The sequence below is a fragment of the Coregonus lavaretus genome (genome assembly GCF_964263955.1).
Source record: "Coregonus lavaretus genome assembly, contig: HAP1_SCAFFOLD_2990, whole genome shotgun sequence".
Classification (NCBI taxonomy): domain Eukaryota; kingdom Metazoa; phylum Chordata; class Actinopteri; order Salmoniformes; family Salmonidae; genus Coregonus; species Coregonus lavaretus.
The window spans coordinates 14595-39561 of record NW_028158359.1 but is presented as its reverse complement, the minus strand read 5'-3'; the positions used below and the strand labels follow the sequence as shown (position 1 = coordinate 39561).

The following is a 24967-nucleotide window of genomic DNA, read 5'->3' as shown; positions in this document are numbered from 1 at the left end:
CTGTATTGCTGTACTGTATTGTATTATACTGTATTGCTGTACTGTATTGTATTATACTGTATTACTGTACTGTATTGTATTATACTGTATTACTGTACTGTATTGTATTATACTGTATTACTGTACTGTATTGTATTATACTGTATTACTGTACTGTATTTTATTATACTGTATTACTGTACTGTATTGTATTATACTGTATTATATGGACTGGAATAACGGCCCTCGTTCAAACCATGATAAAGCAGTGAGAGAACATGTGATTCTGGCGCAGCACACGAGGCCTACAAAAGTTACAAGTATAGGCTAGAGAACTAGATTTTAATTATTTTGAAATATAATAGGGCCTATTTGTATAATTAGTAGGCTGACGCATATAATATACCTTTCATAATACTTTCTCTCTCTCTAGTGTTGCTTCCTCGCTTTCAACAGTTAAATGAAATAAGTGTAGTTGTCCTTATCTTCATCATTCTAATGACATCCTTGAATAATATAGGACTAGAATTAGACGCAGAAGGTTTTCGCTTCTCTTCACGGAGATTAAATAGTTCTGGGTCTGAATAAATAACTGCTATAGTCTAACGCCATCACGCGTTCGCTCTTCTTTCAAACTACCCCGTGAGTTCTATTGGTCTGCTGCATTTAACATTCAGCAAACAACAGCTCGCGTCCCTCTTCCAATAGTCTATTGGTGTAAGAAACGCTACAAAAATATAATGCCCAGCAAGCTATTCTAGTCATAGCTTTTCCTGCATGCTGACTCCAAGAGCTAAGGAGCGTTTCTTAAGGAGAAAAGGCCAACGGAGCACAGGTGAGTGCGTATTGCGCAAGAGACAGAGGCTATAAATTAGAAGCTTATTATGCATAACCCATCATTAATTAGCTAAATATAAGGCTAACACTGCATTGAATGTATTACCTGAAAGAGGTAGGCTAGGACATCTATATATAGTCTCCCGAGTGATGCAGTGGTCTAAGGCACTGCATCGCAGTGCTAGCTGTGCCACTAGAGATCCTGGCTCTGTCGTAGCCGGCCGTGACCGGGAGACCCATGGAGCGGCGCACAATTGGCCCTGTGTTGTCCAGGGTAGGGGAGGGAATGGCCGGCAGGGATGTAGCTCAGTTGGTAGAGCATTGCGTTTGGAGTGCCAGGGTTGTGGGTTCAATTCCCACGGGGGGCCAGTATGAAAATTAAAATAATGTATGCACTCACTAACTGTAAGTCGCTCTGGATAAGAGCGTCTGCTAAATGACTAAAATGTAAATGTATAGGTCTGTTACGACTGTCTGTCTTTGACAGGGTGGGACCTAAGGTGCTATAACTGATCCTATTGGTCTGTTACGACTGTCTGTCTTTGACAGGGTGGGACCTAAGGTGCTATAACTGATCCTATTGGTCTGTTACGACTGTCTGTCTATTATATCACCTAAAACAATGTAAATGCTGTTCTGAATGTACCATGTTGTATCATAATGTAGTATGTCTATTTCATAGTACAACTATGTTCCGTTTATTTAACTAGGCAAGTCAGTTAAGAACAAATTTCTTATTTACAATGACGGCCTACACCTTTAATCAATATATTGTACAGTAAGGTAATATTTAATCTCTGGGTGTTTTGATCACTGTCTATCAGTTTCATTGATCACGTCAGATTTTTCTGTTATGTGTTTTTATTGGCTAACAGCGAGAAAGGGGGGCGGGGGAAACTACGCCTCTCTGTACACTGATTGGTTGTAAATTTCGCGGACTTTGCCTTCCTAGTAACCTGAAGTTACATCTTTGTCCGTCGTTCACCAAACGTCAGATTACAACGGCGACAGCTGCACAGCGGAGCGACCCGGTGGGTACCCAGCAAACTAACTATTTAGTTGACGTTAGCTAGCTAGCTACCCTTGTTATATATATATGCATTTTGTACACTATTCACAAATAAAATAGCTAGCCATATTTGACTAGCGTGCGGTTTTTGGGTTTGCCTCTTTTGCAATGTTGAACTTGTAACTTTTCCTCGAATATGTGAAAGTCAAATTTTTTAACTGTGCATTAATTCAACGTTTTTTTTGTTGTATTTACTCAAGTTAGCTCGAAATATCCTAAATGTAGTGAAACAGCAAGACCGCGTGTCACAAGACCAAGTGCACATGACCAAGACAGCTAAGTCTGCAAGCTAGCTAACTTTACGGTCAGCGCTATCTGGGATCCTTGGGACGTCCACACCCTAAACCCGTTTTACATTTTCAGTCATTTAGCAGACGCTCTTATCCAGAGCGACTTACAGTTAAGTGAGTGCATACATTATTATTTATTAATTTTTTCATACTGGCCCCCCGTGGGAATCGAACCCACAACCCTGGTGTTGCAAACGCCATGCTGTACCAACTGAGCTACATCCCCTGCCGGCCATTCCCTCCCCTACCCTGGACGACTTATGCGCCGCCCCATGGGTCTCCCGGTCGCGGCCGGCTACCAGAACCAGGATCTCTAGTGGCACAGCGATGCAGTGCCTTAGACCACTGCGCCACTCGGGAGACAACTACAAACCCCGTAACTTAACCACAGATAGAACAATGAGATTTAGTTATACAAATCTTTGCCTTAACCATAAACAATTTCAACTTCAATTGGTGGTAGGGGACGTCCCAAGGACCCCGCATAACACGGATCCTAACCCTTTTAACACGCCAAAACACAGAATGGTTAACTTTAGCTAGCTAGTTAGCTGACCGTGGCTGGCTGCTGTTGCATCATCGAGCCAGTGACAGGGGTTGCACCCTATTCCCAATATAGTTTATTTATTAAAAACCCTCTTAGGCCTCACTCCCCCACTATCTGAGATACCTACTGCAGCCCTCATCCTCCATACATACAACACCTGTTCTGCCAGTCACATTCTGTTAAAGGTCCCCAAAGCGCGCACACATCCCTGGGTCGCTCCTCTTTTCAGTTCGCTGCAGCTAGCGACTGGAACGAGCTGCAAAAAAACACTCAAACTGGACTGTTTTTTTTATAGTGCATTTGTAAAGTATTCCTAACCCTTGACTTTTTCCACATTTTTGTTGCGTTTCAGCGTTATTTCTAAAATGGATTAAATAGTTTTTGCCCCTCATCAATCTACACATCAATACCCCATAATGACAAAGCAAAGCAGGTTTTTAGAATTTTTAGCAAATGTATTTAAAATTAAAAAAAACTGAGCATAAACCAAAGCCATGAGGTCGACGGAATTGTCCCATAGATCTCCAAGACCGGATCATGTCGAGGCACAGATCTGGTGGAGGCGCTCCCCATCCAACCTGACAGAGCTTGAGAGGATCTGCAGAGAAGAATGGGAAAAACTCCCCAAATACAGGTTTGCCAAGCTTGTAGCATCATACCCAAGAAGACTTGAGGCTGTAATTAATCGCTGCCAAAGGTGTTCAACAAAGTACAGAGTAAAGGGTCTGAATACTTATGTAAATGTGATATTTCAGTTTTTTTTATTTGTAATACATTTGCGAAAATGTATAAAAACCTTTTGCTTTGTCATTACAGGGTATTGTGTGTGTGTGTAGATTGATGAGAGAAAAAACAATTTAATAAATTTTAGAATAAGGCTGTAACTTAACAAAATGTGGAAAAAGTGAAGGGGTCTGAATACTTTCTGAAAGCACTGTCTCCATCTCTTCATTCAAAGACTCAATCATGGACACTCTTACTGACACTTGTGGCTCCTTCGCGTGAATTATTGTTGTCTCTACCTTCTTGCCCTTTGTGCTGTTGTCTGTGCCCAATAATGTTTGTACCATGTTTTGTGCTGCTACCATGTTGTGTTGCTACCATGTTGTGTTGTCATGTTGTGTTGCTACCATGCTGTGTTGTCATGTTGTGTTGCTACCATGCTGTGTTGTCATGTTGTGTTGTTGTGTTGCTACCATGCTGTGTTGTCATGTTGTGTTGCTACCATGCTGTGTTGTCATGTTGTTGTTGCTACCATGCTGTGTTGTCATGATGTTGTTGTTGCTACCATGCTGTGTTGTCATGATGTTGTTGCTACCATGCTGTGTTGCTACCATGCTGTGTTGTCATGTTGTGTTGCTACCATGCTGTGTTGTGTTGTTGCTACCATGCTGTGTTGTCATGTTGTTGTTGCTACCATGCTGTGTTGTCATGTTGTGTTGCTACCATGCTGTGTTGTGTTGTTGCTACCATGCTGTGTTGTCATGTTGTGTTGCTACCATGCTGTGTTGTCATGCTGTGTTGCTACCATGCTGTGTTGTGTTGTTGCTACCATGCTGTGTTGTCATGTTGTGTTGCTACCATGCTGTGCTGTCATGTTGTGTTGCTACCATGCTGTGTTGTCATGTTGTTGTTGCTACCATGCTGTGTTGTCATGTTGTGTTGCTACCATGCTGTGTTGTGTTGTTGCTACCATGCTGTGTTGTCATGCTGTGTTGCTACCATGCTGTGTTGTTGTGTTGCTACCATGCTGTGTTGTTGTGTTGCTACCATGTTGTGTTGCTACCATGCTGTGTTGTTGTGTTGCTACCATGCTGTGTTGTCATGTTGTGTTGCTACCATGCTGTGTTGTCATGTTGTTGTTGCTACCATGCTGTATTGTCATGTTGTGTTGCTACCATGCTGTGTTGTCATGTTGTTGTTGCTACCATGCTGTGTTGTCATGATGTTGTTGCTACCATGCTGTGTTGCTACCATGCTGTGTTGCTACCATGCTGTGTTGTCATGTTGTGTTGCTACCATGCTGTGTTGTCATGTTGTTGTTGCTACCATGTTGTGTTGCTACCATGCTGTGTTGTCATGTTGTTGTTGCTACCATGCTGTGTTGTCATGTTGTGTTGCTACCATGCTGTGTTGTGTTGTTGCTACCATGCTGTGTTGTCATGTTGTGTTGCTACCATGCTGTGTTGTCATGCTGTGTTGCTACCATGCTGTGTTGGCATGTTGTGTTGCTACCATGCTGTGCTGTCATGTTGTGTTGCTACCATGCTGTGTTGTCATGTTGTGTTGCTACCATGCTGTGTTGTGTTGTTGCTACCATGCTGTGTTGTCATGTTGTGTTGCTACCATGCTGTGTTGTCATGCTGTGTTGCTACCATGCTGTGTTGTTGTGTTGCTACCATGTTGTGTTGCTACCATGCTGTGTTGTTGTGTTGCTACCATGCTGTGTTGTCATGTTGTTGCTACCATGCTGTGTTGTCATGTTGTTGTTGCTACCATGCTGTGTTGTCATGTTGTGTTGCTACCATGCTGTGTTGTCATGTTGTTGTTGCTACCATGCTGTGTTGTCATGTTGTGTTGCTACCATGCTGTGTTGTCATGTTGTTGTTGCTACCATGCTGTGTTGTCATGTTGTGTTGCTACCATGCTGTGTTGTCATGTTGTTGTTGCTACCATGCTGTGTTGTCATGTTGTGTTGCTACCATGCTGTGTTGTGTTGTTGCTACCATGCTGTGTTGTCATGTTGTGTTGCTACCATGCTGTGTTGTCATGCTGTGTTGCTACCATGCTGTGTTGTTGTGTTGCTACCATGCTGTGTTGTTGTGTTGCTACCATGCTGTGTTGTTGTGTTGCTACCATGCTGTGTTGTCATGTTGTTGTTGCTACCATGCTGTGTTGTCATGTTGTGTTGCTACCATGCTGTGTTGTCATGTTGTGTTGCTACCATGCTGTGTTGTCATGTTGTGTTGCTACCATGCTGTGTTGTCATGTTGTTGTTGCTACCATGCTGTGTTGTCATGTTGTGTTGCTACCATGCTGTGTTGTGTTGTTGCTACCATGCTGTGTTGTCATGTTGTGTTGCTACCATGCTGTGTTGTCATGCTGTGTTGCTACCATGCTGTGTTGTTGTGTTGCTACCATGCTGTGTTGTTGTGTTGCTACCATGCTGTGTTGTTGTGTTGCTACCATGCTGTGTTGTTGTGTTGCTACCATGCTGTGTTGTCATGTTGTGTTGCTACCATGCTGTGTTGTCATGTTGTTGTTGCTACCATGCTGTGTTGTCATGTTGTGTTGCTACCATGCTGTGTTGTCATGTTGTGTTGCTACCATGCTGTGTTGTCATGCTGTGTTGCTACCATGCTGTGTTGTTGTGTTGCTACCATGCTGTGTTGTTGTGTTGCTACCATGCTGTGTTGTCGTGTTGTGTTGCTACCATGCTGTGTTCTCTCTTTATGTAGTGTTGTGGTTTCTCTCTTTATGTAGTGTTGTGGTGTCTCTCTTTATGTAGTGTTGTGGTGTCTCTCTTTATGTAGTGTTGTGGCGTCTCTCTTTATGTAGTGTTGTGGCGTCTCTCTTTATGTAGTGTTGTGGCGTCTCTTTATGTAGTGTTGTGGTGTCTCTCTTTATGTAGTGTTGTGGTGTCTCTCTTTATGTAGTGTTGTGGTGTCTCTCTTTATGTGGTGTCTCTTTATGTAGTGTTGTGGCGTCTCTCTTTATGTAGTGTTGTGGTGTCTCTCTTTATGTAGTGTTGTGGTGTCTCTCTTTATGTAGTGTTGTGGTGTCTCTCTTTATGTGGTGTCTCTTTATGTAGTGTTGTGGCGTCTCTCTTTATGTAGTGTTGTGGCGTCTCTTTATGTAGTGTTGTGGTGTCTCTCTTTATGTAGTGTTGTGGTGTCTCTCTTTATGTAGTGTTGTGGTGTCTCTCTTTATGTGGTGTCTCTTTATGTAGTGTTGTGGCGTCTCTCTTTATGTAGTGTTGTGGCGTCTCTCTATATGTAGTGGTGTGGCGTCTCTCTTTATGTAGTGTTGTGGTGTCTCTCTTTATGTAGTGTTGTGGCGTCTCTCTTTATGTAGTGTTGTGGCGTCTCTCTTTATGTAGTGTTGTGGCGTCTCTCTTTATGTAGTGTTGTGGCGTCTCTCTTTATGTAGTGTTGTGGCGTCTCTCTTTATGTAGTGGTGTGGCGTCTCTCTTTATGTAGTGTTGTGGCGTCTCTCTTTATGTAGTGTCGTGGTGTCTCTCTTTATGTAGTGTTGTGGTGTCTCTCTTTATGTAGTGTTGTGGTGTCTCTCTTTATGTAGTGGTGTTGTGGCGTCTCTCTTTATGTAGTGTTGTGGCGTCTCTTTATGTAGTGTTGTGGCGTCTCTCTTTATGTAGTGTTGTGGCGTCTCTCTTTATGTAGTGTTGTGGCGTCTCTTTATGTAGTGTTGTGGTGTCTCTCTTTATGTGGTGTCTCTTTATGTAGTGTTGTGGCGTCTCTCTTTATGTAGTGTTGTGGCGTCTCTCTTTATGTAGTGTTGTGGCGTCTCTCTTTATGTAGTGGTGTTGTGGCGTCTCTCTTTATGTAGTGTTGTGGTGTCTCTCTTTATGTAGTGTTGTGGCGTCTCTCTTTATGTAGTGGTGTTGTGGCGTCTCTCTTTATGTAGTGGTGTTGTGGCGTCTCTCTTTATGTAGTGTTGTGGCGTCTCTCTTTATGTAGTGGTGTTGTGGCGTCTCTCTTTATGTAGTGGTGTTGTGGCGTCTCTCTTTATGTAGTGGTGTTGTGGCGTCTCTCTTTATGTAGTGGTGTTGTGGCGTCTCTCTTTATGTAGTGGTGTTGTGGCGTCTCTCTTTATGTAGTGGTGTTGTGGCGTCTCTCTTTATGTAGTGTTGTGGCGTCTCTCTTTATGTAGTGGTGTTGTGGCGTCTCTCTTTATGTAGTGTTGTGGCGTCTCTCTTTATGTAGTGGTGTGGCGTCTCTATGTAGTGTTGTGGCGTCTCTCTTTATGTAGTGTTGTGGTGTCTCTCTTTATGTGGTGTCTCTTTATGTAGTGTTGTGGCGTCTCTCTTTATGTAGTGTTGTGGCGTCTCTCTTTATGTAGTGTTGTGGCGTCTCTCTTTATGTAGTGTTGTGGTGTCTCTCTTTATGTAGTGGTGTTGTGGCGTCTCTCTTTATGTAGTGTTGTGGCGTCTCTCTTTATGTAGTGGTGTTGTGGCGTCTCTCTTTATGTAGTGTTGTGGTCTCTCTTTATGTAGTGTTGTGGTCTCTCTTTATGTAGTGTTGTGGCGTCTCTCTTTATGTAGTGTTGTGGCGTTTCTCTTTATGTAGTGTTGTGGTGTCTCTCTTTATGTAGTGGTGTTGTGGCGTCTCTCTTTATGTAGTGGTGTTGTGGCGTCTCTCTTTATGTAGTGTTGTGGTGTCTCTCTTTATGTAGTGTTGTGGTGTCTCTCTTTATGTAGTGGTGTTGTGGCGTCTCTCTTTATGTAGTGGTGTTGTGGCGTCTCTCTTTATGTAGTGGTGTGGTGTCTCTCTTTATGTAGTGGTGTGGTGTCTCTCTTTATGTAGTGGTGTGGCGTCTCTCTTTATGTAGTGTTGTGGCGTCTCTCTTTATGTAGTGGTGTTGTGGCGTCTCTCTTTATGTAGTGGTGTTGTGGCGTCTCTCTTTATGTAGTGGTGTTGTGGCGTCTCTCTTTATGTAGTGTTGTGGCGTCTCTCTTTATGTAGTGGTGTTGTGGCGTCTCTCTTTATGTAGTGGTGTTGTGGCGTCTCTCTTTATGTAGTGGTGTTGTGGCGTCTCTCTTTATGTAGTGGTGTTGTGGCGTCTCTCTTTATGTAGTGGTGTTGTGGCGTCTCTCTTTATGTAGTGTTGTGGTGTTTCTCTTTATGTAGTGTTGTGGCGTCTCTCTTTATGTAGTGTTGTGGCGTCTCTCTTTATGTAGTGGTGTTGTGGCGTCTCTCTTTATGTAGTGGTGTCTCTCTTTATGTAGTGGTGTGGCGTCTCTCTTTATGTAGTGTTGTGGCGTCTCTCTTTATGTAGTGGTGTGGCGTCTCTCTTTATGTAGTGTTGTGGCGTCTCTCTTTATGTAGTGTTGTGGTGTCTCTTTATGTGGTGTCTCTTTATGTAGTGTTGTGGCGTCTCTCTTTATGTAGTGTTGTGGCGTCTCTCTTTATGTAGTGTTGTGGCGTCTCTCTTTATGTAGTGTTGTGGTGTCTCTCTTTATGTAGTGGTGTTGTGGCGTCTCTCTTTATGTAGTGTTGTGGCGTCTCTCTTTATGTAGTGGTGTTGTGGCGTCTCTCTTTATGTAGTGTTGTGGTCTCTCTTTATGTAGTGTTGTGGCGTCTCTCTTTATGTAGTGTTGTGGCGTCTCTCTTTATGTAGTGTTGTGGTGTCTCTCTTTATGTAGTGGTGTTGTGGCGTCTCTCTTTATGTAGTGGTGTTGTGGCGTCTCTCTTTATGTAGTGTTGTGGTGTCTCTCTTTATGTAGTGTTGTGGTGTCTCTCTTTATGTAGTGTTGTGGCGTCTCTCTTTATGTAGTGGTGTTGTGGCGTCTCTCTTTATGTAGTGGTGTGGCGTCTCTCTTTATGTAGTGGTGTGGTGTCTCTCTTTATGTAGTGGTGTGGCGTCTCTCTTTATGTAGTGTTGTGGCGTCTCTCTTTATGTAGTAGTGTTGTGGCGTCTCTCTTTATGTGGTGTTGTGGCGTCTCTCTTTATGTAGTGTTGTGGCGTCTCTCTTTATGTAGTGTTGTGGCGTCTCTTATGTAGTGGTGTTGTGGCGTCTCTCTTTATGTAGTGGTGTGGTGTCTCTCTTTATGTAGTGGTGTGGCGTCTCTCTTTATGTAGTGTTGTGGCGTCTCTCTTTATGTAGTGGTGTTGTGGCGTCTCTCTTTATGTAGTGTTGTGGTGTCTCTCTTTATGTAGTGTTGTGGCGTCTCTCTTTATGTAGTGTTGTGGCGTCTCTCTTTATGTAGTGTTGTGGCGTCTCTCTTTATGTAGTGTTGTGGCGTCTCTCTTTATGTAGTGTTGTGGTGTCTCTCTTTATGTAGTGTTGTGGTGTCTCTCTTTATGTAGTGGTGTTGTGGCGTCTCTCTTTATGTAGTGTTGTGGCGTCTCTCTTTATGTAGTGTTGTGGCGTCTCTCTTTATGTAGTGGTGTTGTGGCGTCTCTCTTTATGTAGTGGTGTTGTGGCGTCTCTCTTTATGTAGTGGTGTTGTGGCGTCTCTCTTTATGTAGTGGTGTTGTGGCGTCTCTCTTTATGTAGTGTTGTGGCGTCTCTCTTTATGTAGTGTTGTGGCGTCTCTCTTTATGTAGTGTTGTGGTGTCTCTCTTTATGTAGTGTTGTGGTGTCTCTCTTTATGTAGTGTTGTGGTGTCTCTCTTTATGTAGTGTTGTGGTGTCTCTCTTTATGTAGTGTTGTGGCGTCTCTCTTTATGTAGTGTTGTGGCGTCTCTCTTTATGTAGTGTTGTGGTGTCTCTCTTTATGTAGTGTTGTGGTGTCTCTTTATGTAGTGTTGTGGCGTCTCTCTTTATGTAGTGTTGTGGTGTCTCGTCGTGATGTGTGTTTTGTTCTACATTTGTATTTTTAATCCCAGCCCCCGTCCCCGCAGGATGCCTTTTGCCTATTGGTAGGCCGTCATTGTAAATAAGAATTTGTTCTTAACTGATTTGCCTAGTTAAATAAAGGTTAATTAAAAATAGAAATGGTGCATTACTTTCACCAGAGCCATAGGGTTTTGGTCAATGTAGGACTAGTGTGCTATTTAGGTTTGCTGATGTAGATAATGTTATGGTAACACACACGACACAGCAGTTCCATCGATCTGCTATTTGTCTAGTTATCTAGCTAGTTAATGAGTAATTGTTGTCATGAAGCCTGGGTAGCTGTGTCTGTGTAACTGGATGGTTTTAGTTGACCAGTGTGTTGGCTGAGCTCTCATCAAGTACCTGTGGTCAAACGTGGACCGGACCGGACCGGAGATCTTTATTGACCAGAGTGTGGTCAAACAGAGAAATGCTTACGGGCCGTTCCCAACAACGCAGAGAGAAAGAAAATAGAGAAATTATAGGAAAGTAAAACGAGTAATAACTAGCTAGGTTTCCATCCAATTGGCGACCAGATTTTCATGCCAATATTCCAAAATCCCCATGAAGGAAAGATGCCCATTTTCCCACCAGTGGTGTTTCCACCAAACATACTTTTTTGTGGATAAAAGTCAGTGTGGGATGACGTATTGTGTGCACTGTGATGTTTTCGTGTAAGTTTTCATGTACCAAAAAACAAAAAACAAATCTAAAGTTCAATGTGTTTCCATGGCATTTGTTTTTAGTTGTGTCACAAACTGTTGAGTTAAATAGCAAACGTTCCTCCTCTGGTCTTGGCACGTGCACTCAAGCCAACAGCGCTCGGATACAGTGCGGGCAGGCTAGTCTACATGATGAGATTATTATGGATTGGACTAAGGCGATATTTGTCAAACGGCAGTTTGATTTGATTGTCAGCTTACCTTGTAAAATATATATATATATATATATTTAAAATGGTACATTCGCCAATAGAACAGAGGGTAGAGATTTGATTTACTCACTGCCGTAGTTTCATCAGGTCTGGGGGTCAGGAGGTCAACCATGGACAGGGGAGGGGAGGCAGGGCTGGGATGGACGGACAGGAGTGGACAGGGGAGGGGAGGGGAGGCAGGGCTGGGATGGACGGACAGGAGTGGACAGGGGAGGGGAGGCAGGGCTGGGATGGACGGACAGGAGTGGACAGGGGAGGGGAGGGGAGGCAGGGCTGGGATGGACGGACAGGAGTGGACAGGGGAGGGGAGGCTGGGATGGACGGACAGGAGTGGACAGGGGAGGGGAGGCAGGGCTGGGATGGACGGACAGGAGTGGACAGGGGAGGGGAGGGGAGGCAGGGCTGGGATGGACGGACAGGAGTGGACAGGGGAGGGGAGGGGAGGCAGGGCTGGGATGGACGGACAGGAGTGGACAGGGGAGGGGAGGCAGGGATGGACGGACAGGAGTGGACAGGGGAGGGGAGGCAGGGCTGGGATGGACGGACAGGAGTGGACAGGGGAGGGGAGGCAGGGCTGGGATGGACGGACAGGAGTGGACAGGGGAGGGGAGGGGAGGCTGGGCTGGGATGGACGGACAGGAGTGGACAGGGGAGGGGAGGCAGGGATGGATGGAAGGACAGGAGTGGACAGGGGAGGGGAGGCTGGGATGGACGGACAGGAGTGGACAGGGGAGGGGAGGGGAGGCAGGGCTGGGATGGACGGACAGGAGTGGACAGGGGAGGGGAGGCAGGGCTGGGATGGAAGGACAGGAGTGGACAGGGGAGGGGAGGCAGGGCTGGGATGGACGGACAGGAGTGGACAGGGGAGGGGAGGGGAGGCTGGGCTGGGATGGACGGACAGGAGTGGACAGGGGAGGGGAGGGGAGGCAGGGATGGATGGAAGGACAGGAGTGGACAGGGGAGGGGAGGCAGGGCTGGGATGGAAGGACAGGAGTGGACAGGGGAGGGGAGGCAGGGCTGGGATGGACGGACAGGAGTGGACAGGGGAGGGGAGGCAGGGCTGGGATGGACGGACAGGAGTGGACAGGGGAGGGGAGGCAGGGATGGACGGACAGGAGTGGACAGGGGAGGGGAGGCAGGGCTGGGATGGACGGACAGGAGTGGACAGGGGAGGGGAGGCAGGGCTGGGATGGACGGACAGGAGTGGACAGGGGAGGGGAGGCAGGGCTGGGATGGACGGACAGGAGTGGACAGGGGAGGGGAGGGGAGGCTGGGCTGGGATGGACGGACAGGAGTGGACAGGGAAGGGGAGGCTGGGATGGGATGGACGGACAGGAGTGGACAGGGAAGGGGAGGGGAGGGGAGGGGAGGCAGGGCTGGGATGGGATGGACGGACAGGAGTGACACGTATGCCTGCACCACTGTGAGATATATAATATATATATATATATATATATATATAACCCTGTTGGTTAAACATGGCTGTTATATATATATATATAACCCTGTTGGTTTAAACATGGCTGGTCCAGTGATATGGTATGCACACCAGATACCCTTCCTAAATATTCCCAACAACTGATATTTAGAGGTGATGACGATAGATACTCTTGAATCTTATTTGGAATAGTTTAACTGACTGTCTCTGTCTGCCATAGTTTAACTGACTGTCTCTGTCTGCCATAGTTTAACTGACTGTCTCTGTCTGCCGTAGTTTAACTGACTGTCTCTGTCTCTGTCTGCCATAGTTTAACTGACTGTCTCTGTCTGCCATAGTTTAACTGACTGTCTGTGTCTCTGTCTGCCATAGTTTAACTGACTGTCTGTGTCTCTGTCTGCCATAGTTTAACTGACTGTCTCTGTCTGCCATAGTTTAACTGACTGTCTGTGTCTCTGTCTGTCATGGTTTAACTGACTGTCTCTGTCTGCCATAGTTTAACTGACTGTCTGTGTCTCTGTCTGCCATAGTTTAACTGACTGTCTCTGTCTGCCATAGTTTAACTGACTGTCTCTGTCTGCCATAGTTTAACTGACTGACTCTGTCTGCCATAGTTTAACTGACTGTCTCTGTCTGCCATAGTTTAACTGACTGTCTGTGTCTGCCATAGTTTAACTGACTGTCTCTGCCTGCCATAGTTTAACTGACTGTCTGTGTCTCTGTCTGCCATAGTTTAACTGACTGTCTCTGTCTGCCATAGTTTAACTGACTGTCTGTGTCTCTGTCTGCCATAGTTTAACTGACTGTCTCTGTCTGCCATAGTTTAACTGACTGTCTCTGTCTGCCATAGTTTAACTGACTGACTCTGTCTGCCATAGTTTAACTGACTGTCTGTGTCTCTGTCTGCCATAGTTTAACTGACTGTCTCTGTCTGCCATAGTTTAACTGACTGTCTCTGTCTGCCATAGTTTAACTGACTGTCTCTGTCTGCCATAGTTTAACTGACTGACTCTGTCTGCCATAGTTTAACTGACTGTCTCTGCCTGCCATAGTTTAACTGACTGTCTATGTCTCTGTCTGCCATAGTTTAACTGACTGTCTCTGTCTGCCATAGTTTAACTGACTGTCTGTGTCTCTGTCTGCCATAGTTTAACTGACTGTCTCTGTCTGCCATAGTTTAACTGACTGTCTCTGTCTGCCATAGTTTAACTGACTGACTCTGTCTGCCATAGTTTAACTGACTGTCTCTGTCTGCCATAGTTTAACTGACTGTCTATGTCTCTGTCTGCCATAGTTTAACTGACTGTCTCTGTCTGCCATAGTTTAACTGACTGTCTGTGTCTCTGTCTGCCATAGTTTAACTGACTGTCTCTGTCTGCCATAGTTTAACTGACTGACTCTGTCTGCCATAGTTTAACTGACTGTCTCTGCCTGCCATAGTTTAACTGACTGTCTATGTCTCTGTCTGCCATAGTTTAACTGACTGTCTCTGTCTGCCATAGTTTAACTGACTGTCTGTGTCTCTGTCTGCCATAGTTTAACTGACTGTCTCTGTCTGCCATAGTTTAACTGACTGTCTCTGTCTGCCATAGTTTAACTGACTGACTCTGTCTGCCATAGTTTAACTGACTGTCTCTGTCTGCCATAGTTTAACTGACTGTCTATGTCTCTGTCTGCCATAGTTTAACTGACTGTCTCTGTCTGCCATAGTTTAACTGACTGTCTGTGTCTCTGTCTGCCATAGTTTAACTGACTGTCTCTGTCTGCCATAGTTTAACTGACTGTCTGTGTCTCTGTCTGCCATAGTTTAACTGACTGTCTCTGTCTGCCATAGTTTAACTGACTGTCTGTCTGTCTGCCATAGTTTAACTGACTGTCTGTGTCTGCCATAGTTTAACTGACTGACTCTGTCTGCCATAGTTTTACTGACTGTCTCTGTCTGCCATAGTTTAACTGACTCTGTCTGCCATAGTTTAACTGACTGTCTCTGTCTGCCATAGTTTAACTGACTGTCTCTGTCTGCCATAGTTTAACTGACTGTCTCTGTCTGCCATAGTTTAACTGACTGTCTCTGCCTGCCATAGTTTAACTGACTGTCTCTGTCTGCCATAGTTTAACTGACTGTCTCTGTCTGCCATAGTTTAACTGACTGTCTGTCTGTCTGCCATAGTTTAACTGACTGTCTCTGTCTGCCATAGTTTAACTGACTGTCTCTGTCTGCCATAGTTTAACTGACTGTCTGTCTGTCTGCCATAGTTTAACTGACTGTCTCTGTCTGCCATAGTTTAACTGACTGTCTCTGTCTGCCATAGTTTAACTGACTGTCTCTGCCTGCCATAGTTTAACTGACTGTCTGTGTCTGCCATAGTTTAACTGACTGTCTCTGTCTGCCATAGTTTAACTGACTGTCTGTGTCTCTGTCTGCCATAGTTTAACTGACTGTCTGTGTCTCTGTCTGTCATAGTTTAACTGACTGTCTCTGTCTGCCATAGTTTAACTGACTGTCTGTGTCTCTGTCTGCCATAGTTTAACTGACTGTCTCTGTCTGCCATAGTTTAACTGACTGTCTCTGTCTGCCATAGTTTAACTGACTGTCTGTGTCTCTGTCTGCCATAGTTTAACTGACTGTCTCTGTCTGCCATAGTTTAACTGACTGTCTCTGTCTGCCATAGTTTAACTGACTGTCTCTGTCTGCCATAGTTTAACTGACTGTCTGTCTGCCATAGTTTAACTGACTGTCTGTCTGCCATAGTTTAACTGTCTCTGTCTGCCATAGTTTAACTGACTGTCTCTGTCTGCCATAGTTTAACTGACTGTCTCTGTCTGCCATAGTTTAACTGACTGTCTCTGTCTGCCATAGTTTAACTGACTTTCTGTCTGTCTGCCATAGTTTAACTGACTGTCTCTGTCTGCCATAGTTTAACTGACTGTCTCTGTCTGCCATAGTTTAACTGACTGTCTCTGCCTGCCATAGTTTAACTGACTGTCTGTGTCTGCCATAGTTTAACTGACTGTCTCTGCCTGCCATAGTTTAACTGACTGTCTGTGTCTCTGTCTGCCATAGTTTAACTGACTGTCTCTGTCTGCCATAGTTTAACTGACTGTCTGTGTCTCTGTCTGTCATGGTTTAACTGACTGTCTCTGTCTGCCATAGTTTAACTGACTGTCTGTGTCTCTGTCTGTCATAGTTTAACTGACTGTCTCTGTCTGCCATAGTTTAACTGACTGTCTGTGTCTCTGTCTGCCATAGTTTAACTGACTGTCTCTGTCTGCCATAGTTTAACTGACTGTCTCTGTCTGCCATAGTTTAACTGACTGTCTGTGTCTCTGTCTGCCATAGTTTAACTGACTGTCTCTGTCTGCCATAGTTTAACTGACTGTCTCTGTCTGCCATAGTTTAACTGACTGTCTGTCTGCCATAGTTTAACTGACTGTCTGTCTGCCATAGTTTAACTGTCTCTGTCTGCCATAGTTTAACTGACTGTCTGTCTGCCATAGTTTAACTGACTGTCTGTCTGCCATAGTTTAACTGACTGTCTGTCTGCCATAGTTTAACTGACTGTCTGTCTGCCATAGTTTAACTGTCTCTGTCTGCCATAGTTTAACTGTCTCTGTCTGCCATAGTTTAACTGACTCTCTGACCTTCTGTCTGTGTGTAGATCAGTACCAGTCACCATCATGTCTCATAGCGACGATACCAGTCACCATGTCAGCAAGGACATGTGGGAGTCTCACAACAAGATGATGCTGGAGCCACTCCGCTCCAACGACTCTGAGGTACGAAACACGGAGGGGGTGTGTGTGTGTGTGTGTGTGTGTGTGTGTGTGTGTGACAATGCGTCTTTTTAAAGGCGATGTTCGCGGAGACCGCATTCACAGTATAAACATTTATGTAAGCTCAGTCGGAAATCACCTTTCAAATGGAGCATTGTTGACAGTGATCTGATTGATTCCTGGCCTGAGTGTGAGTGGTAAATAAGGCTATTTGTGTGTGTAGCCAGGTTTACATATTCTAAAATCCTCATGAAGAAAATATGTACATTTTCCCACCAACGGTGTTTCCACCAAACGGACTTGTTGCTGATAAAAAAAATCAGTGGGTGACGACGTAGTGACCACAAAATGTACCTTTTTTTCGCTTTAAGTTTTCATGTACCGAATAAAAATCTAAAGTTCAATGTGTTTTCATTGCATTTTCAACTCTACCGATAGTTCTGTCATCAAAACTATTGCGTCAAGGCGCCACAGGCTGAAATTACCTTTCAATTACCTTTTCAATGTTGAGATTTGTTGGTATTTTGGTCCATTTTTAGTATTTTCAAAAAGTAAACATTTTCCAAAACTTGACAAATGTATATTTTCTTTAATTTATGCTACTACCGTCCATGAAAAATGAATTTTAACCATTTAAAAATTGACATGCAGTCATTGGCCAGTTTGAGGTACACCCCCCCGTTCATGAACATGGAATGGTTCGCTCCTACAGACAGTGAGTCACATGACTTGCTATATAAAGCACAGACAGACGGCCATCGAGGGATTCAGTTACTGAGCGTGGCGTGATCGTCGGTGCCATCCGTTTCCGGATCCAGTACCTCCAGAAACGGCCGCCCTCCTGGGCTTTTCACGCAAGGACAGCGTCTAGGGTTTACCGAGAATGGTGCGACAAACCAAAAACCATCCAGTCAGCGGCCCACAGTCCTGTGGGAGAAAACAGCATTGTTGACGAGAGAGGTCGAAGGAGAATGGCAAGAATCGTCCAAGATAACAGGCGGAGCCACAAACAGTCGGGTTCCACTCCGATCAGCTAAAAACAAGTGTTGCAAGCGATCACCAACACTGGGAAATTTGAGGAGTGGAAAAACATTGCCTGGTCTGACGAATCCCGGTACCTGTTGCGTCATGCTGATGGCAGAGTCAGGATTTGGCGTAAGCATTATGGGTCCATGGACCCATCCTGCCTGGTGTCAACGGTACAGGCTGGTGGTGTAATGGTGAGGGGAATGTTTTCCACACGTTAGGTCTCTTGATACACTGTGGCGTTCAATCGTTTCTCAGCTGGTATCTGAACAGTGTTGCTGACCAATAGAGTATCTTTGGGATGAGATGGAACGGGCTGTTGGCAGCGTGATGAATGTACCACCGTTCAATCGTCAGCATGGAACAACGTCCCTGTGGAATGTTTCCCGAACACCTTGTAGAATCAATGGCCCGAAGAATTCTGGTTGTTCTGGAGGCAAAGGGGGGGGGTCCGACCCGGTACTAGATGGGTGTACCTAATAAACTGGCCACTGACCTGTACATCAATAATTTCAAAGCTCACCACATTAAATTACACATGTTTAAAAAGCCCAATTCATAGTGTTACAAACTCGACTATATTTAGTAACTTCCTTTGAAGAGATGTTGATTGGGTCTAAATAGGTGTTTTGTTGTTCGGTTAGTCTAAATTCACTGTACTTGTCTAATACTGCCATTTCCTGAAAGTCAGACTCTCCCCACACGCCAACTAATTTTCCCTCAGCTTCAGAAGCATCGACGTTCACCACGTGTTGTGTAGTTATCCTTAGATACGCTATAGTGGATTCTGCTATTTCAGCCACACCTGTTGCTGACAGGTGTATAAAATCAAGCACACAGCCATGCAATCTCCATAGACAAACATTGGCGGTAGAATGGCCCGTACTGAAGAGCTCAGTGACTTTCAACGTGGCACCGTCATAGGATGCCACCTTTCCAACAAGACAGTTCGTCAACTTTCTGCCCTGCTAGAGCTGCCCCCGGTCAACTGTAAGTGCTGTTATTGTGAAGTGGAAACGTCTAGGAGCAACAACGGCTCAGCCGTGAAGTGGTAGGCCACACAAGCTCACAGAACGGGACCGCCGAGTGCTGAAGAGCGTAGAAATCGTCTGTCCTCAATTGCAACACTCACTACCGAGTTCCAAACTGCCTCTGGAAGCAATGTCAGCACAATAACTGTTTGTTGGGAGCTTCATGAAATCGGTTTGGCTGAGCAGCCGCACACAAGCCTAAGATCACCATGCGCAATGCCAAGCGTTGGCTGGAGTGGTGTAAAGCTCGCCGCCATTGGATTCAGTGGAAACGCGTTCTCTGGAGTGATGAATCACGCTTCTCACCATCTGGCAGTCTGACGGACGAATCTGGGTTTGGCGGATGCCAGGAGAACGCTACCTGCCCGAATGCATAGTGCCAACTGTAAAGTTTGGTGGAGGAGGAATAATGGTCTGGGGCTGTTTTTCATGGTTCGGGCTAGGCCCCTTAGTTCCAGTGAAGGGAAATCGTAACGCTACAGCATACAATGACATTCTAGATGATTCTGTGCTTCCAACTTTGTGGCAACAGTTTGGTGAAGGCCCTTTCCTGTTTCAGCATGACAATGCCCCCGTGCACACAGCGAGGTCCATACAGAAATGGTTTGTCGAGATCGGTGTGGAAGAACTTGACTGGCCTGCACAGAGCCCTGACCTCAACCCCATCGGAACACCTTTGGGATGAATTGGAAACGCCGACTGCGAGCCAGGCCTAATCGCCCAACATCAGTGCCCAACCTCACTAATGCTCTTGTGGCTGAATGGAAGCAAGTCCCCGCAGCAATGTTCCAACATCTAGTGGAAAGCCTTCCCAGAAGAGTGGAGGCTGTTATAGCAGCAAAGGGGGGACCAACTCCATATTAATGCCCATGATTTAGGAATGAGATGTCGGACCAGCAGGTGTCCGCATACTTTTGGTCATGTAGTGTAGATTCTCCAGACTTGCTAAGAGGGAATTGTTGTAAAAATGTTTTATTCTAGATAAACACGATGTTATCCACAATCTTGTTCTGGACAAGTCCGGTCCTGGAGTGTTTTTTTTTTTTTTTAACAAAATGAAATCAAAATATTTAGGCTGACTTCATCCATTGTCCAGAAAAATTTATTTGCGCGATATTCCAATATTTAATGACATCACCTGATTTTTGTTTTATATATAAAATATTTCTGATTTTGTACAAAAACAAAAAAAGTATTATTTGTGTCTACATTCAGTTGGTAAAAGTTGATTTGTGATTAAGGGGAACAAATGGTGCCTGGCCTTAAATAGCAAATGTGCCAACTCTGGTCTTGCGCTTTAGCCAACAGCTGTCAGATAGTTGCTGGTACGCTCTAATCCATAATAATCCCGTACGCTAGGCTACATGATGAGATTATTATGGATTAGAGCGAATAATATTTTAATTTTGTCAAACGGCAGTCCAGCATCGATCATCACGGCACCAGAATAATACCCTGGATATTTATTGGAAAGGAGCATCAAGCTGTGGTCTCCCGAGTGGTGCAGTGGTCTAAGGCAGTGCTAGCTGTGCTAGCTGTGCCACTAGAGATCCTGGTTCGAATCCAGGCTCTGTCGTAGCCGGCCGCGACCGGGAGACTCATGGGGCGGCGCACAATTGGCCCAGCGTCGTCCAGGGTAGGGGAGGGAATGGCCGGCAGGGATGTAGCTCAGTTGTGGGTTCGATTCCCACGGGGGGCCAGTATGAAAAATATAAATAATGTATGCACTCACTAACTGTAAGTCAATGACTAAAATGTAAATGTAAGCTCTCATCACCGTGGCACTTTCACCATCCTGTGAAGCTCATCATATCTTATTTTCATCTGTAGCCTAAATAAACTGCATTGTTTCCCCAAGTCGTACCTGGGGAGGATCACACAACATATCGTCGGGTGACTCCAAATATACTTCAATATGATGGTTATTATACACACATTAGTGTGTGTTATGTGTTCTCCATCATAAAGAGAGAGGTGTGTGTGTGTGTGTGTGTGTGTGTGTGTGTGTGTGTGTGTGTGTGTGTGTGTGTGTGTGTGTGTGTGTGTGTAGGTGTTCTCCATCATAAAGAGAGAGGTGTGTGTGTGTGTGTGTGTGTGTGTGTGTGTGTGTAGGTGTTCTCCATCATAAAGAGAGAGGTGTGTGTGTGTGTGTGTGTGTGTGTAGGTGTTCTCCATCATAAAGAGAGAGGTGTGTGTGTGTGTGTGTGTGTAGGTGTTCTCCATCATAAAGAGACAGGTGTGTGTGTGTGTAGGTGTTCTCCATCATAAAGAGAGAGGTGTGTGTGTGTGTGTGTGTGTGTGTGTAGGTGTTCTCCATCATAAAGAGAGAGGTGTGTGTGTGTGTGTGTAGGTGTTCTCCATCATAAAGAGAGAGGTGTGTGTGTGTGTGTGTGTGTGTGTGTGTAGGTGTTCTCCATCATAAAGAGAGAGGTGTGTGTGTGTGTGTGTAGGTGTTCTCCATCATAAAGAGAGAGGTGTGTGTGTGTGTTGTGTGTGTGTGTGTGTAGGTGTTCTCCATCATAAAGAGAGAGGTGTGTGTGTGTGTGTGTGTGTGTGGATGTGTAGGTGTTCTCCATCATAAAGGAGAGAGGTGTGTGTAGGTGTTCTCCATCATAAAGAGAGAGGTGTGTGTGGGTGTGTGTGTGTGTGTGTAGGTGTTCTCCATCATAAAGAGAGAGGGGTGTGTGTGTGTGTGTGTGTGTGTGTGTGTGTTTGTGTGTGTTGTTCTCCATCATAAAGAGAGAGGTGTGTGTGTGTGTAGGTGTTCTCCATCATAAAGAGAGAGGTGTGTGTGTGTGTGTGTGTTGTGTGTGTGTGTGTGTGTGTGTGTGTGTGTGTAGGTGTTCTCCATCATAAAGAGAGAGAAGCATCGCCAGACGTTTGGCCTGGAGCTGATAGCGTCAGAGAACTTCACCTCTAGAGCCGTTCTGGAAGCCCTGGGGTCCTGCATGAACAATAAGTACTCTGAGGGCTACCCTGGACAGAGGTAGGGTTTTATTAACCGTTATCCGAACAGGGAGTCACATTGAGCTACAACGCTTTTACAAGAGAGCCCTGTATACGTTTACAAATAAATAAATAAACAATACATACAGTACCAGTCAAAAGTTTGGACACACCTACTCATTCCAGGGTTTTCTACAGTGTAGAATAATAGTGAAGACATCAAAACTATGAAATAACACATATGGAATCATGTAGTAACCAAAAAAGTGTTAAACAAATCTAAATATATTTTATATTTTAGATTCTTCAAAGTAGCCACCCCTTTGCCTTGACAGCTTTGTACACTCTTGGCATTCTCTCAACCAGCTTCACCTGAAATGCTTTTCCAACAGTCTTGAAGGAGTTCCCACATATGCTGAGCACTTGTTTGCTTTTCTCAATGATGTGAGATAAACTTACGTTTGATACCGGAGCGCAGAGGCATGCGTCGAAATCGCTAAGCAGCTAACTTCGAATACTCAAGAGGTATACTGGTGTGTACTGTGGAATACTCAGAGGAATACTGGTGTGTACTGTGGAATACTCAGAGGAATACTGGTGTGTACTGTGGAATACTCAGACATACATGCATACAGTTGAAGTCTATATAGGTATACCAACACAGACACATACATATATGCGGGGCGGCAGGTAGCTTAGTGGTTAAGAGCGTTGTGCCAGTAACCGAAAGGTCGCTGGTTCTAATCCCCGAGCCGACTAGGTGAAAAATCTGTCGATGTGCCCTTAAGCAAGGCACTTAACCCTAATTGCTCCTGTAAGTCGCTCTGGATAAGAGCGTCTGCTAAATGAACAAAAAAGTAAAAAAAAAAAAAAAAAGTAAAATGTGTATATATATATATATATATATATATATATATATATATATATATATATATATATATATATATATATATATATAAACTCAGCAAAAAAAGACCCTGTCTTTCAAAGATAATTCTTAAAAATCCAAATAACTTCACAGATCTTCATTGTAAAGGGTTTAAACACTGTTTCCCCATGCTTGTTCAATGAACCATAAACAATTAATGAACATGCACCTGTGGAACGGTCGTTAAGACACTAACGGCTTACAGACGGTAGGCAATTAAGGTCACAGTTATGAAAACTTAGGACACTAAAGAGGCCTTTCTACTGACTCTGAAAAACACCAAAAGAAAGATGCCCAGGGTCCCTGCTCATCTGCGTGAACGTGCCTTAGGCATGAGGACTGCAGATGTGGCCAGGGCAATAAATTGCAATGTCTGTACTGTGAGACGCCTAAGACAGCGCTACAGGGAGACAGGACGGACAGCTGATCGTCCTCGCAGTGGCAGACCACGTGTAGCAACACCTGCACAGGATCGGTACATCCGAACATCACACCTGCGGGACAGGTACAGGATGGCAACAACAACTGCCCGAGCTACACCAGGAACGCACAATCCCTCCATCAGTGCTCAGACTGTCCGCAATAGGCTGAGAGAGGCTGGACTGAGGGCTTGTAGGCCTGTTGTAAGGCAGGTCCTCACCAGACATCACCAGCAACGTCGCCTATTGGCACAAACCAACTGTCGCTGGACCAGACAGGACTGGCAAAAAGTGCTCTTCACTGACGAGTCACGGTTTTGTCTCAAGGGGTGATGGTCGGATTTGCGTTTATCGTTGAAGGAATGAGGGTTACACCGAGGCCTGTACTCTGGAGCGGGATCGATTTTGGAGGTGGAGGGTCCGTCATGGTCTGGGGCGGTGTGTCACAGCATCATCTGACTGAGCTTGTTGTCATTGCAGGCAATCTCAACGCTGTGCGTTACAGGGAAGACATCCTCCTCCCTCATGTGGTACCCTTCCTGCAGGCTCATCCTGACATGACCCTCCAGCATGACAATGCCACCAGCCATACTGCTCGTTCTGTGCGTGATTTCCTGCAAGACAGGAATGTCAGTGTTCTGCCATGGCCAGCGAAGAGCCCGGATCTCAATCCCATTGAGCACGTCTGGGACCTGTTGGATCGGAGGGTGAGGGCTAGGGCCATTCCCCCCCAGAAATGTTCGGGAACTTGCAGGTGCCTTGGTGGAAGAGTGGGGTAACATCTCACAGCAAGAACTGGCAAATCTGGTGCAGTCCATGAGGAGGAGATACACTGCAGTACTTAATGCAGCTGGTGGCCACACCAGATACTGACTGTTACTTTTGATTTTGACCCCCCCCCCCCCTTTGTTCAGGGACACATTATTCAATTTCTGTTAGTCACATGTCTGTGGAACTTGTTCAGTTTATGTCTCAGTTGTTGAATCTTGTTATGTTCATACAAATATTTACACATGTTAAGTTTGCTGAAAAGAAACGCAGTTGACAGTGAGGGGACATTTCTTTTTTTTGCTGAGTTTATATACAAACACACACACACACACATGCATTCGGAAAGTATTCAGACCTTTTTTCCTCATCGAGAGAATGCCAAGAGTGTGCAAAGCTGTCATCAAGGCAAAGGGTGGCGACTTTGAAGAATCTCAAATCTAAAATATATTTTGATTTAACACTTTTTTGGTTACTACATGATGTGTTATTTCATAGTTTTGATGTCTTCACTATTATTCTACAATGTAGAAAATAGTAAAAATAAAGAAAACTCCTGGGATGAGTAGGTGTGTCCAAACTATTGACTGGTAATGTAGGTGCTGACACACAGACACACACACACACACACACACACACACACACACACACACACACACACACACACACACACACACACCACGGACAGGTACACAACATGCAGACATACACACCGAGACACATCACTCAGAGAAACACTAAACACACACAGACACCACTCTTAACAGCTCTCGAAGAGATCCACCTACTAAGTGTGTGTGTGTCTGTGTGTCTGTGTGTCTGTGTGTGTGTGTGTCTGTGTGTGTGTGTGTGTGTGTGTGTGTGTGTGTGTGTACCTGTCCGTGGTGTGTGTGTGTGTGTGTGTGTGTGTGTGTGTGTGTACCTGTCCGTGGTGTGTGTGTGTGTGTGTGTGTGTGTGTGTGTGTAGATACTACGGAGGTACGGAACATGTAGATGAGTTGGAGCGTCTGTGTCAGAGGAGAGCTCTGGAGGCCTACGGACTGGACGCTGACAAGTGGGGGGTCAACGTACAGCCGTACTCAGGTAACACAGAGACACACACACACACACACACACTACACAGAGACACACACACACACACTACGCAGAGACACATACACACACTACACAGAGAGACACACACTACACAGAGAGACACACACACACACACTACGCAGAGACACATACACACTACAGAGAGACACACTACACAGAGACACACACACACTACACAGAGACACATACACACTACGCAGAGACACATACACACACTACACAGAGAGACACACTACACAGACACACACTACGCAGAGACACATACACACACACTACGCAGAGACACATACACACACTACACAGAGAGAGACACACTACACAGACACACA

At 45.1% G+C, this 24967-nt stretch overlaps 1 protein-coding gene across 1 annotated transcript in view; it reads left to right on the top strand.

Moving 5' to 3' along the window:
• Positions 1–1812: 1812 nt before the first annotated feature.
• LOC311124096 (serine hydroxymethyltransferase, cytosolic-like) overlaps positions 1813–24967 on the top strand; it is a gene marked incomplete at its 3' end in the record, with an annotated part of 37297 nt that continues 14142 nt past the window's right edge. Inside the window, exons 1-4 of the mRNA XM_084198309.1 lie at positions 1813–1847; positions 16311–16428; positions 21323–21468; positions 24511–24626. Coding sequence (XP_084054435.1) covers positions 16330–16428; positions 21323–21468; positions 24511–24626 — 361 coding nt within the window. The remainder of the gene's footprint in view (positions 1848–16310; positions 16429–21322; positions 21469–24510; positions 24627–24967) is intronic.